General features: G+C 42.1%; 1 protein-coding gene and 1 long non-coding RNA gene across 2 annotated transcripts; one reads left to right on the forward strand and one right to left on the reverse strand.

The window, feature by feature from the left end:
* Positions 1–1,820: 1,820 nt before the first annotated feature.
* On the reverse strand, positions 1,821–11,353 carry LOC139623431 (ras-related protein ORAB-1-like). The gene is made up of 6 exons (XM_071481676.1): positions 10,974–11,353; positions 7,566–7,638; positions 7,208–7,303; positions 6,622–6,717; positions 4,995–5,126; positions 1,821–3,027 (listed from the first exon to the last, which is right to left on the reverse strand). Exons 1-6 carry the CDS (start codon positions 10,985–10,987, stop codon positions 2,827–2,829), a joined length of 612 nt encoding a protein of 203 aa, XP_071337777.1. The 5' UTR covers positions 10,988–11,353; the 3' UTR covers positions 1,821–2,826.
* A 36-nt stretch (positions 11,354–11,389) lies between these two features.
* Positions 11,390–14,183, forward strand: LOC139623432 (uncharacterized). The gene is made up of 2 exons (XR_011691508.1): positions 11,390–11,810; positions 12,318–14,183. It is a non-coding gene; the product is annotated as an uncharacterized lncRNA (long non-coding RNA).
* Positions 14,184–15,192: the final 1,009 nt, after the last annotated feature.

Consider the following 15,192-nt stretch of genomic DNA (forward strand, 5'->3'; position numbering starts at 1 on the left):
TGAATGTGTACTGCAGGAGTAAGGCCACACACTGCAGTTAGACTGCCAGAGGGACATGGTCATAAACTTTCTCTAATGTTACACGACCTGGACAGAAACCACATTCCTTCCCCTGGATCCAAGGTTCGACAAGTGGTCAGGGCCTACTCTCCAGCACCCTGGCCTCAGCTTTCCCAGGGAGGCTTATCAGTGTGATACCCCAATAATTGGAGCACACCCAAGAAGTTGTCTTTCCACTGCCCAAAAATATCCCCAGTCCAGGTCAGGAGTTCTCCTCCCCTCCTGAACACAGTGAGGGGCCAAGCCTTGCTTTCCCTTCCTGAGTCGTCTGATGGTTGCCAGAACTTCCTTGAGGCCAACAGGAAGTCCTCCCCCATAGCCTCCCCAAACTCCTCCAACACCTGAGTTTCTATTTCCACAGTCACCCTGGATGTAGGTGTTGTAGACCTTAGGGACAGGGGCCTCTGTCAGATGTTCCCAGGACACCCTCACTACATGTTTGGGTTTACCAGGTCTGTCTGGCAGCCATCTGATCCAACTCACCGCTAGGTGGTGATGAGTTTCAGTCTGATCCTCTCTTCACCTGGGTGTCCAGGACGCATGAACCACAAAGTCGATCACTGACCTTTGGTTTAAGGTGTTCTGGTACCAAGTGCACTTATGAATCCCCCTGTGCTGGTACGTGGTGTTTGTTATGGCCGATCCATGGCTGCCACATAAGTCCAATAACAAAGCAACGATAAGGTGCAGATCATACAGGCTTGTTCTTCCCAATCAACCCCCCCAGGTTTCAGCTTCTTTGCCCATGCGAGCGTTGAAGTCCTCAGGCTGAACTATAGAGGTGGTAGCCTCTCACCCACAAATGATCCACAATCCCATAAAGCTGGATACACTGAAAAGCTGTTTGGTGCATAGGCACAAACAACAATTTGAGCCTTCCTGTCTGCGTATTTAATATGAAGTATTTATTTTTAGGGTTTTAGGTATTAGCATTTAGGTATTTTTTTGTGGCTGAAACTGTATTTGTGCATGCAGTTGTCTTGTTCATCTTTAAAAAATGATGAGACTATTATTGTCTTTCATGAGCTCATTAGCTCCAATGTTCATTTAACCTTCCGTAAACACATACCCCCAGACCCACCACAGGAAGTGCATGTTATGTGACTCACAATCACCAACCCCATCTATTGGTCACTAGTAGGAATGACACTTTAATATCAACACAGCAGTGACTGAGCCTCTGAAGCTTATTAAAATGTCCCATTTCCACCCATTGCTAGTATCATGTCTGTGTGCTCTTACTTGTATTTTATTATGATTTGTGTGATATAGAAATGAAATGACTCACTGATGCGTGGAGGTGAGCACAACTAGGTACTTGGTACCACTCCACCTCTACTCGCTAGCTCCACAACGAGTCCGTGATGCCAGAGGTCAGCATGCCTGGGTCCCTGCCATGTGGGTAAACCATACTCGTTTTTTCTGGGAGGTCTGATCAGATGGGGGTCAGTGTGTTCTGTGTGGCAACGTGTCCCATGCAACATTTAAGACATGCTGACGCTAAGTGACGCAGTGTGATTCATGCTGTTCTTCCAGTCAGCTGCTGAGCTTCATGGGATTTCCTGTGAAAACTGCTGACTTGTGTTAAAGTAGAAACCAGGCCAGAGTCCAGCATTTTAGGATTGAGGTTAACTGGCTCATGAGTGGCTTGCATATCCAACTACACACATGTAAGACCATTGTGTCGTGACCTGACCTTCGTATACAAGCTACACAATGGAGCACTGTTCTTATCCATAGAGCAAACACTGGTCCCAGGGTTCCTTTCAAACTGAATTCAGTTGCCTTTATTAAGAAAACAAGAGAACATTGTATTTTATATATGCAATTCTGTACTGAGATCACACAGCAATTTGCAAACAGACCCCATGTAACTGGCAGTAGATATGCCAAATGAATGTAGAATAAATAATTCAAACAGGTTTTTTACACAGACAGGTCCTCCCATTTCATACAGTCTGGTAATACAATATTTATTTTAAGTTGAAGTGTTACATGTTGAGCAACAAACTTACAGTTGTCTTCAGCCACAGATTTAATGCAGAGAAAAAGAGTCAAGACTATCCCAATAATGTATTGAACACTACAGAACTAGCAAATCAGATCTTACATATATATATATACATATTGTTTATGTACATATACTGTTGCACTAGACTTTAGATGCTGGACAGTGAGACACTGCTGTGCAGAGGATGATGAGAAAAATAAAATAAAATAAAAAAAACAACACCTTCAAATGAGAACAGACTGACTGACAGACACATGGTGATACAAACAGCAACATAATCACAGAGGGAAAAGAGAAACAACAGAAGAGATCTATACAAACAGAAACCTTAATGAAGATTCATTTACCAACCCAGCTGTAGGAATGCAGAGAAACACACACTCTCTCTCTCTCTCTCACACACACACACACTCCTCTCATGAACCTGCATTCAGAGGGCCAAATAAAAGTAGTCTCTGAGAGGTCTGAGATGGGGTGGGGGAGGGGTCGGGACTGGGTCATCAATAACAGGACAGTATGACAAGAAGGATGCTTTATTTGTTTTTGGTAGTGCGGCTACAGTATGTACAGTACAAATACAGGCAACTTCATCTTGTTCTCACATACACACGTTGTGAATCATGTCTTCCCTGTCCTGTCTGGTTTGTTGTTGGGGTGGGGGGGTGGGGGGGTTACTGGGACACAGTGGAGTTTAGAGGAGGATGGCGGCCGGGACGTGGGGTAGGGGTGTTCAAAGTGGAAGTGGTTTTTTTCTCTCAGCAGCATCCTCCTGATGAAGGCTTGACAGTAGTGCCGGGGGTCAGCTTCACGTTGGGCTTCTCCCCTCCTCCAGCTGTGGCCCCGGGGCCCATCCTCTTCTTGATTTCAGCAGCCATTGTCATGAAGGCCTGCTCCACGTTGGTGGCGTTCTTGGCGCTGGTTTCCAAAAAGGGGATGCCCAGAGAGTCTGCAAACTCCTGGATAAAACAGGAAGGACAGAAGACAGGGGTTACACATCTTTGATTTTTTTTTTTGTTTGTTTTTTTTTTTGAAAGACCTAATACACACAAACAGATGTCACGTGGGTGATGTGGGTTACAGGACATAATGAAGCCACATGTAAACACTGTGGTAATGATACAGAGGTTGTCCCTGAAGTTAGCTATCACGCTGCAGCAGTAAGAGTCTCACCTGAGCAGTTTGTTACACAAGAGTTTGTTAAAATAACATCACTCTATTCACTAAAACATCCCACTGATGTATTTAAAGTGTGTATTCTTCATATTATTTTGATTGTTGCAGCACATGTAAAATATAGCAATATTTTAGTTTGATTTTCCTACTACAGATGAAAACTTAATGTTTTCTTAACTACTAAATGTTAAACATTACTAACAAAAGCCATGATTTTCTATTTATGTTCAGTACAGAGTTTTATTAAGTAAGAGTTAATAAGAGTTCCTCTGTGAAGGAGCGACCGAGTAGCTGAATACTTAAGGCACATGTCATGAGGGCGCAAAAGCTGAGTCCACCAGTGTCTTTGCTGCAAGTCATTCCCTCACTCTCTGTCCTGTTAATCTCCACTGTCCAATAAATAAAGGCAAAATGCCCCCCAAAAAATAATAATTTTAAAATAATTTTAAAAAATGATATTGATTTTAGGTGATGCCCAGACCTATTTGGAGTCAGCTGATGTGCAGTGCAACTAAACAGTGTGATGTGGAAATTAGAGGCCTGTGAGTGGACTGTTGACTGAAGTAGGAGACCGTTTCCTGAGCCTTCTGAACCAGATTTATAATCAGCCCAACTTTACATAATGAATGTGTCAGGTGTGTGAAGGTGAGAGTAGAGGAGGTTTCAGCTTCTGTCAGTGTTCATCTGTTAACTTGGACCCTTTTTACATCTAAATCAGCACGTATAAGCAGGTTTTTCAAATGTGGGTAAACCTGCTAAACTAAGGCAATTGGTTCCTTTCACTCTGCCAGATGACTGATCTGTTCAAACTGACAGACACACAACTGCAGGTGTCACATGTAGTCACATCACACGTAGTTACACAGCGTACACACACACCTAGATGCAGGGGAGAAAGACTGAGCTTCCTGCTGCCGTGCAGACTGGTGTCGCAGCCTCGGTGGCAGACTGGCGGTGCACGTGTTTTTAAAAGTTATTTCAGGGGCACGTCTTGCATCAGTGTAGCCGCGGTGTTTCTGGTTTAATAGCACCGTGCTGGGTAGGTGACAGGTCTGTTTACAATGTTTTGTTCTGAAAATCTGCGTGTTGACCAAAGTGTCATGTTTACATCACTGCTGATCAGAGCCAGAGCCAATAAACACCTGTGACTATTGCAGAGTCATTTGACCTTGGTGTGAATGCTGATTGTAAACTTTCTCACTAATGATGTTGGCAGATGTTAGCAGGGGTGTTTTTTTGTCCAATGTAAAAGGGGCAATACCACAGGTGTCTGGATGGATGATGGATGGAGGCTATAAAGAGGAGGCTTTTCAGCCTGCTTTTCAAAGAGGCCACTCAGAACAGCAGTAGTTCATTTGAAGCATGGTGAAGCCTTAAGGTGAATACCAAGTGAAAAGATTTTTTTAAAAGCACTCAAAACATTTCAAAAACTAACCAGAAGTCTCTTAAATCTTATCTATTCCCTTTTGCTATACTACACTTAATGTGATATAGTTACAACCTGGCTCATAGCTAAACCTGTTGCAGGATTCCCCTCCAGTCCCTCAGCTGGGACCGGCTTTCTTATTTTAAAAGGGAAGTGTTAGGGGTAAGCTATCTAAGGCTATCTTAACTAAGACATCTTTGAGTCGTCTGCTACACGACACAGCACAGAAAACAAGGCCCAATTTAAAGACAAAACCCACAGTTGCATGAAAAAGATGAGATGCGACTGCTTGTGTGTGTGAGAGTAAATACCCAGGTGCCTTACCTTTGCTGTTGTGTAATCCACCACTTTCTTTGTCGTCAGGTCACACTTGTTCCCAACCAAAAGCTTGTTGACATTTTCACTGGCATAGCGGTCAATCTCCTGTAGCCACTGTTTGACATTGTTGAAGGACTCCTGAGGCAGGAAACAGATTAGCATTAGCAATGAGCTAAATCTGATCCTACAGGACCTCAGCAGACTTGACAGAAGCAAATTTAAGACTTAAAGCACAATGGATGTGTTATTAAGACCAGTGTGCGCTGCTCTTAAAAACACTTCGCTGATAGGACGTCAGTTTGAAACACTGTAAGAAAGAAACTAGAAAATGATAAAAGACAGCAAATCGGAAAGCACAGTGGAGAGATGTTACAGCTTTTGAACTTTGAGCACCACACAGAAACTATGGATCAATTCACAGGTCACATGCTACGATAGGGAAAATTTCATTTTTGCATATAATGAAGACGAGTGGGTCTAGTTCCTCATTTCTCTGCCCTCTGGACATAGAGGCCAGCGTGGCTGCAGCATGGACTCACAACTGTTTCTGACTAATATCCTACTACTACATAATCCTACGTAAGGAACTGTCCATGTTACACACTATGCATCACATGTACTCAGGTGAGAGCATGGTATAAAGTCCACAGCAGATGATTACATGCAGAAAACCACTCACTAACAGACTGATATGGGTAGACCATGTTATACGTGTCAGGTCCACTTAGACTTTGTTGCTTACGATGTCTGAAGTCTAAGTCCTGGAGAATGGTTATGTATGTCAGTTAGTTTGAACTGGACCATCAGCATCTCATGGTTTCAGGAGGATCCTCACCAGGAACCAGAACCAGAAATGATATTTCAGGTCTTAACTGTATTTAGAGCACATAATGTGCTGTCAGACTGCTGAGCAACAGAAAGACTCATTCCTGTGAAACCATGAAGCCCAGAGCCCAACCTTAAAACAGATGTATTCCTGGCCAAATATAGACCTGACATCAGGTCACATTATTTCTAGTGCATCAACAACAGACCCCGCCAGCACACAACGTTTCAGTGCACCCAAACAACAATGTAAACATCAGTTTGCTTCTCTAACTCAATTAGTTCCTGTGTAAAACTTCCATTTTGACCTACAATCAAAGATCGTATACTGTAAAATCAACTGAGGAAGAGGAAGATGGACTCATTTCCCCTCATCACAGGCTGGAGAGCCAGGATCTGACTATGGTGAGCACTGGTTTCTCACTCAAATAGACAGAACTTGCTCTGGCTTTTACACTTATTAATACCATTGGTGTGTTGCTGCATCTACACTCAACACCATGCTCTTGACGTCCAGCTCTGACTGGAAGCAACAAGCAGGCTCCTCTTCTCTGGAGGGTTTAGAGGATCTAACAGTGTTATCTAAGAAGGGTCCAGAGAGACCTCAGCAAGAGGAGGACGAGGTTGTTTTTCTGCATTGCAGTTTATTAGAAACCAGGCGATCTGATTCAGTCTTGTCATGGTCCATCCCCACATTTAGATGGTGGGAAGTTTAAGCACTAATAAACAGATTAACATCTGCTGGTGTTAGGGTTAGATTATAAACTATGAGCTGTGGTAAGTATGAAAGGTGTGGTGTTATACTGACCTGGTCTGTGACATCGTAGACTACAATGATACCATGAGCACCTCTGTAGTAGCTGGATGTGATTGTACGAAACCTCTCCTGACCCGCTGTATCCCACTGTCAAAGGAAAAACATGAATACAACCTTTTAAAATAAAGGATTGAATAAGAGAAAAAACAATTCATCATTTTATATGTTTTTTTTTAAGAAAAACTGGGAAATATTTTTTAACCTTCTCTGATTCCAGCCTCTCAAATGGGAGGATTCACTGCTGTTCTTTCTCATGTATCACTCATACATCATCTTGTCATCTAATCCCATGCACAGACTCAAACCAACAAGGACTGTCAAAACCTGATGTATCTCATTCCTCTGTCCAAACACTAAACACATCAGTGAGTCACACTGCTGCACTGGGTGACATGTACCTTCATCTCCATGAAAACACACAGACACACACACAGACACACACACAGACACACACACAGACACAGACACAGACACAGACACACACAGACACACACAGACACACACCAGTTTATTTTGACTCAGTCCCACATACACCGTCCTGCTGCCCCAAATACTCACTACCGACTGTGTTACTTACAATCTGAAGTTTAATGGTCTTTCCATCCAGTTCTATGGTTCTTATTTTGAAGTCCACACCAATAGTGCTAATGTAACTTTCCGTGTATGTGTCATCCTGCAGAGAGAAACCGAGTCAGTTAGATTGCTCACACAACCTGTTCACTCCCTGCAGTACCGTCAGTCATTACTAGTACAAGGTGCTGGTGAACTTTTCAATAGTAAAGTGGAGCATATTCCACTGTGAATGAATGAGTTACAGACACATGTAAGCATCATATCCTGTTTACAAGTTTCTGAGTTAATAAGGAACCCAGTTTAGATAGTTAAGATGCATCGTTGTCAAAGTTATCATAAAGACAATGTCTCTGGAAACTTACTGCAAATCGGAGGAGAAGGCAAGACTTTCCAACACCAGAGTCACCAATCAGGAGCAGCTTGAATAAATAGTCACTGTGAGGGAAGGCAAAAAAACACACTAGTTAGAGGACATTCAGGAATGGTTAACCAAGTAAGTGAGTTACAGATTACCCATTTAAATAAATAAATGGCTGTGATAGTAAGGGCCTGAAAATACTCAAGTCTGATTCAAGATCTCACACTGATTCATCATAGCAGTCAAGGAGCATTTGACTTCTTTCATTTCATTTCAGTTTGAGTTGGATGCAAATATGCAGATCAGCATTAGTGTCATTACATCATTTGGCAGTGTGACTGAAAGGTCTGCAATTTACAAGGAAAGGAAACACTGAAACCTGCTGAGCTCAGCTACATTTTCAGAAGGACATGCAGGAAGCTGGTTGATCATGTGATTGGACATATGTTGTACCTATCTACTCCACTTCTGAGGTTAGTCTAATTCATGCTTACTGCAAATGCAAAACAACCACAAAGAGACTCAAAACAACTGCAAAGACACTCACAACAACCACAAGGGGACACAAAACTATAGTCACTCTGTGTCTCATTCAGTCCGGGTGTCCTATATAGGACGAGTGGATGGACTTCTACTTGCCTTGGGGTCCATTTTCTCATAATCTGTCCATGGCTGATAAAACAGCTCACTTGTGCCTGTTATTGAGTAGGAACTTCATCTGGACTTTAACCACAGAAAGCTGGTTCCACTTTTGGTTCCTGGACCAGACCTCCTACCCACCTGCAAAAGTCCCTGCTCCTAAGGTGGTACTTTCCAATGACCCCGACACAACTGTAACTGGAGTTAGTAATACTGAACACCACACTGAACACCACAGGATAGCGGAAGCACCAGTTACTGCTAGTATCAATATTAGGATTTAGGATGACAATTTCATACAACATCATTGCCGTTGAGAACAACAGAGCTGACTTCCTGACTAGTCTTAAAAAAAAAAAGCACTGAGTCATCAAGAGAAGAGAAAAGACTAAACTAAAACTTGCTTTGCCGATTGTTTCACAATGGTTCCTCACAAAAACCTTCCGACATTGATCTAAACATCAGGCACAGAAAGGCGTGGGCTCTCATTTTCTACCAAGCTGCTTCTTTTTAAATTGTTAGCAGTCTAATGTGCTTCATCGTCACAGTTGTTAATACTGAGAGAGAAGGAGCGTTCAGTTCTTGGGATTATGTAGTCTGTTTTTGTAGTGTACTGTGGTATGTGCCTTACAGACACTCACTCTTTACTCTCAAACAGTATTGTTGAGAGACAACTTGCATACTAAGGGTTGGGCATTCAGCTGTTACATTAATCCTGACCATCATGCAACAAGGTGGGTCTAAGCAGTCTGCAGCCAACATACAGGTCTAAACTACATCCTGCACCACTCACAATTACACCCACATAAAATTAGGCAATGTAATGATTATCCTTCACTTCCCCATAACACATGCACACACACAGACCAATACCTGTTGGTGCAGATATAACAACTTTGAACAAACTACTTTCTTATATGTCTTATATTTGGCTTGTCAGAGACGTGTTAGTATTCAGCCTTTGTCTGTGTCTTAGTTTTCCTGCTGAGCCCTTGCAGCACCACACTCCTAATAAGCCCGAGAAAGAAGGCTAAGCGGAAATCCAGTGGCGTTGCAAAATAACAAACACTGCACTTTTCTTTCAGTTTCAGGAGTGAAACCCCTGAGCAAGTCGTAGACTTCTTGATTCCTACTGGTTTCAGTATGATGCTGGTGCAATGGTTATGAATAAATCCCAGCAAAGAAACTGTGTTATTCACACACAGCCCAATGATGTAACCTGTCTGATACTGGTAAAACCCCAAAACTCACAGGGTATTGTAGTATAAACCCACTGATATTCCATCAGCAGCATCAGTAAAAGGAAAGCGGTTTCTCACACATCAGCTGAGCCTGGTAGTATCCTGCCTCCCAGGACTGTCTCAGTTTTTCGCCTCATTGTAATAAAATCCAGTCATTCCCTTTTCATTAAGCCTGTGACTGTGGACAATGGCTGTCCTTATGCAAGGGTGACCACTCACTGCTCAACACATAATTGACAAGCTGACCAACTAGGGTGTGAAAAAGATTCAAACTAGGTAAAAAGTCCACTTTGTTACCTTAATACAACATGTTTCCCTGACATTAAACCTGCAAAGTCCAGAGACCATCATTGGTCTATTCACCATGGTTCAACAGAAAAATCCAAATATGCCATTGATGAGGGTTATGATGTGCAACTTATAAATTCCTATAGTCCCAGAAATGCTTATTTGCCATGTTAACTAGAAGTGTGGTATTCAGTATACTGAATTATGAGGTAAACCATAATGAGGGGAAAAGATGCTTCCCTTACATTCTGACAATGACACTCTGAGTATCTTGGACCTTGCCTCTGTGTATCTGGTCCATACCAAGGAGGTGAATCATTAATACAAGATTAAGCAGTCTACAGAGAGGAATGTGGATTTAATGTCACCGATTAGTTTAACTATAACATAAAACTACATTTTGTCTTAGATTTAACAGTAGTACTATATAACTGCAGTCCAGAAAGTCTGCCGTCCAGCCATGAGAACATTACTGAATGGAAAACCAAAGCCAGGGAGCAAAAGCTGAAGTAAGTGATTGCTCAACACTGCTCTGGTGAAACCAGGGGCTTGTCCTGTGGCATGTGACCTACACATGACTGCTTCTGCGCTACTAGACCATCTGACTGAAAACTGAGTCATGGTCAACACCAGGTAAAGCGTACAACCAGTTACCTGATCGTAAACAACAGATCACGGTTGCTACAGTGTCTGAGTGCGATCAATAACAAGGTTAGAAACGTGGGCCATAACAACGACACACACAGACTCAACCTGATGGTTATAATCATCAGCCTCTGATGTCGTCTGTCTACATATGTAATGAAGGGAACCTCTGATGTCGAGTCATTATGGTTTTACTGCGTTAACTCTCAGTGTGTGATAGCTAAACAACACTAACTGTTGACTATCTACGTTGCAGGGAGCAGTCACAGCTTTGTCCTGTATTTACATCAAAGAACTGAAACCAGAGTCAGTGAAGCTGCTGCCGCTGGAAACAACAGCTGGACTATGAGGACATAACCAACATTTTACTGTTTATTTTGTAACCATGTATCTATCTAAATATATATAGAATAATCGCCGTATCTGAGACAGGAGCGGGTGGATATTAACGTCAGCTGATGATAGCCGCTAACTTAGCTCAACGCTCATATGAAGTTATTTCCCAAAGCTAACTTACGTGTTAGCACAGAGCTAACCTTAAGCTAACCTCAGCTCTGAGATCCAAAATATAACACATCGATGTTCAGCTTGATACTTACTATTCTGGATTCATTGTTGCCTCGATGTACGGCCTGTCCCCTCTCGTGAAATGTCTCTTTGAATCAGATAATCAGCGCTGTTTAGGGATGAAAATGCGTTAGCTTACTCAGCTTCCCAAACCGTGGCCGGCTACTTGTTTCTCAGTAAAAACCCAAAATGGCTGCAGCTCCGACCAGGAAACAGCTAACATTAGCCAGACGGTTTAGCCGAGTCAGGAGTACTGAGGGCCGGTGTCTAAAAACAGACAGTGGACCGTCGCAACAGCCGTAAACCTAATGGGAACAAACAAAGCAGATGTGTCTAACCGGGCCGGTTCTCTCTGAGTGTGTCGGTGTGTCGTTAACGTTACTGCAGCAGCGACCTGTCAGCCCTCACTGGGATTACGTCATTTAGTGAAACGTGGCACACAGGACTCACACACTGCCCCGTGTGCACAAATACACATTATACACAAGTTCCGGACTAACACTTCAACATAAACCTCGCCCTCTTGGACTTTGTACGAAGTGCTTATGCTCTACAGCGAGGCTTTTATTTACAAAGACATGAGCATTATTTCCGGTCACATCCGAGTTACATCTGACTAGTTTGACACACCAGTTTACCCTCCAGGAACAGTGGACACTGCTACATTCCGGGGCACATACCCGTGGTCTCTTACAGTATTCATCAGTGTAAATAATATACTACATTAGAAAACAGCAGTGTACCGTAATAGTATCACACGTCTCCCATTAATCCAGAAACTTCTGGCCTGCGGTCAGGACTGTGTCATGTTGTGTCATCACTTAGGAAACAGGTGTGACCTAGTAACTCATGTCAGCACCTGCACACAGGTAAGCTACAAATACCATGAGTCAACGGATAAAAAGTTGCTGCATTTTTTTGTCCAGTGACTCATGTAAAGTAGTCACTAAAATTCTATTAAGATTTGCTATTTCATTTCCACTGACTCATGTAATCAGTGTGTTGACGGTCTGAAATTAGGGCATGGGTAACACCGGATACATAAGTATGAAGGACAAAAAAATACATATGTTTAAAGACAGGAAGAGGAAGTGAAACGTTAAAAAAGTCAAAATAAAAGCCAAAAGGACATACAAATGTAACAATAAACAAGAACGGGAACTATTCCATAATGGTTATAGATTAATGAATAGATAAACAAATGCATACATAGGCTACATAATTACATATCTTTTATTATTTTGTTGTTTCAATTTATACATTAAACATCTTTCCTCCAAAAAGTGTGTGATACATAATTTAGTCTGGAAGCGTGAGGAATATGAAAATCGCCTCTGCGGTCCTTCTCAAATTGTGTTGTCTAAAATGACCAGCAGAGGTCGCCCCCGGAGCAGACAATCATTGTTCCACTGTTTCAAGGGAGCCCCGCGATAGACTGGCGACCAGCATGCGCCCTGTCCAGGGTGTATCCTGGGTGTACCCCGCCCTCACCCAATGTCAACTGGGATTGGCTGCAACCCCCCTCCGCGACCCGGTTTCAGATAAGCGATATAGGAAATGGAAGGATGGATGGACGTTTCAGGAGAACAGCGGACACACTCAGCTGATGGGAACTTTTCTTGGCCTCATCTGTCAGTTGTAACCATTACATGTTTTTATTTTCTTCAGACAGTCATATACAACCCGTTTCCAAAAAAGTTGGGACATTGTGTAAAATGTAAATAAAAACAGAAAATGACGATTTGCAAATCATGTAAACCATATTTAATTGGAAATAGAACAAAGAAAACATATAAATGTGATGTTTTATGAAAAATATATGCTCAATTTGAATTTGATGCCAGCAACGTTTCAAAAAAGTTGGGACAGGGGCAACAAAAGACCGGAAAAGTTGTGTAATGCCAGAAAAAACAAAAAACAAAACCCTTGGTTGAATATCTCACAACTAATGAGGTTAACTGGCAACAGGTCAGTAGGTGATTGGGTATAAGAAGAGGCTCCAGAGAGGTGGAGTCTCTGCAGTGAAAATGGGGAGAGGTTCACCACTCTGTGAAAGACTGTGTGGGCAAATAGTGTAACAGTTTAAGAATAATGTTCCTCAACATAAAATTGCAAAGAATTTGTGAATTTCAGCCTCTATGGTTCATAATATCATTAAAAGATTCAGAGAATCCAGAGAAATCTCTGTATGCAAGGGACAAGGCCAGAAAAACCCATACTGAATGACAGTCAATTGTTGTAGATATATCCATATCATCACTGTATCTGAATGTAAAAAAACAACAAAACATTAGTGTAGGTTGCTTAATCATAACAGTATAATTTACTGTGCTCATAAGTTTTTATACTTGCCCAAAATCTGCTTGCCGATACTTTAGCTAGGGATCCAGAGAGGGGTGCCTAGGTGTGGGTACACATGGAGGGGAAGGCCCAGATCAGGGAGGAAGGGTTGCGGTTGCGACTGGGAGGACTTCACACCTGGTCCTTGCACTGGCACCTTGGCACTGGCTCCAGGCCCCCAGCCCTGGCTGTTTGGTTCTTGGAGGGTCTCATACCTGGTCCCTGATTCAGATTTTGGATCAGGGACCAGGGGGACTGAGGAAGGGAGTGGCCAGTGAGAGGGGTTGAGAATAAGATTCTGGTTCTTTTTTTCTTTTTTTTCCCTCTTACTTTATTATTATTATTATTATTATTATTATTATTATTATTATTATTATTATTATTATTATTATCATTTTAAATCTTTGCTCATTTCAGCATGGTGTCAGGTGAAACACTTTCCAGCCCAAGTACTGAAGTACTTAGGCACTCCTCCATGGATCCATAACTAAAGTATTAACAGGCACATTTAGAACAGGTGATACATTAATGAGGAAACAATAGAAACTGTTTCTACACCACATTCAAATGAGAAAAAAAAGTGGTTGAGCCAAAGTCTGAATCCAGGACCAGCTATGAGTCCCACCAATGCCCAAGCTGCCAGGGCTGGGGGCCTTTAGTGAGTGCTAGGGGTGAAGAAGAACCAGATGGAAAACATGATTAACTGTTCCAAACCACTGTCAAGTGAAAAAAAAAACAAACAAAACAAAACTATGCCAGTAATCGAATTTGTTGATTTAATATGTGTTAAATCCATGTGTATGTGTAGTATGGCGCATGCTGATGCATGAATGCATATACACATATGTAAATGTATGAGTGTATGTATCTACATTTGTGATATAATTTAATTAAATGAAAAAGCTTGAACTGACTTAATTAATAACCTTAGTGATGAGGGATGGTGAAGGGGGATAAGGGGTTTCCTTTCCTTTTTTGGTATTCCTCTTAGTATTACTATTATTATTATTATTATTATTATTATCCTAACCCTAACCCTTATGGATGAAGCTGAGAGGGCTCTCAGTATTTTTGCATACTTGATGTACTTTACTTTGTATACATTTCATCCCTCCAACAATGTATCATTTTGTGTTGTTATTTCCCTATTAATTATGCAATAAATAATTTATCTCAAATATGTGACTTTAATCTAAGAATAATACCACCCTCTTGTTGTTGCAGCATCCTGATTTCAACCTACAGGATATTTAGAAATGTTGTACAATGTGGAAATTAGCTGCAATTCTCCATTACACCACATGATGGTGCTGATTAATCAGATTCATCCCTTTGCGTTCAGAATATTTGAGTGAATGGAGACAGAACATCAGTCCAGGTGGAGGATGGAGGAGGTGGAGGAGGGTGGAGCAGAAGGAGTGGAGGAGTCTCAGTGTGTGTGCAGAGAGTGTGTAGAAGGACAGAGCAGCAGCAGAGAACTCCAGAGACCCTGATGATTTTCTGTCAGATACAGAGGAACACACAGGGATGATGGTGGATTGGACTGTTCTCAGATCAGTTCAGACTGCAGCAGTGAGAGTTGTCTCCACTTCTTCTGATTCCTCTCAGGCACTGCTGGATGAAGCTCTCCTCTCCACTCCACCTCCCAGTAACATGGACCAGTCACAGTCTCTCTACACACAAGCTGCTGCTGCTTCAACTTCTGGATGATCAGGACACAGCTGATCTTCTTCACTCTCACCTTTACAAAGGTAATCAATTCCAGCTGTTGAGAACAAGACAACAGAGTTGTTTACAGAGACTCACTTCATCAGCTGTCAATCAGTAATGCAGCAGGGACTTCAGTCTTGTTCAGACCCGATGTGGAGCAGCACATTTAAACAGAGAGTCTCTCTGTGTTGATGAACTGCT

Source organism: Trachinotus anak, unplaced genomic scaffold (assembly GCF_046630095.1).
Source record: "Trachinotus anak isolate AG129_WGS33_773 ecotype Australia unplaced genomic scaffold, CSIRO_AGI_Tana_v1 ptg000007l, whole genome shotgun sequence".
Classification (NCBI taxonomy): Eukaryota; Metazoa; Chordata; class Actinopteri; order Carangiformes; family Carangidae; genus Trachinotus; species Trachinotus anak.

Excerpts from the sequence above, each read along its gene's own strand:
- LOC139623431 (XM_071481676.1), bottom strand. Across the intron at positions 6,718-7,207 it reads AGACCATTAAACTTCAGATT|TGGGATACAGCGGGTCAGGA; the intron begins GTAAGTAACACA and ends TTCCTTTGACAG. Across the intron at positions 5,127-6,621 it reads TCTACGATGTCACAGACCAG|GAGTCCTTCAACAATGTCAA; the intron begins GTCAGTATAACA and ends TTCCTGCCTCAG.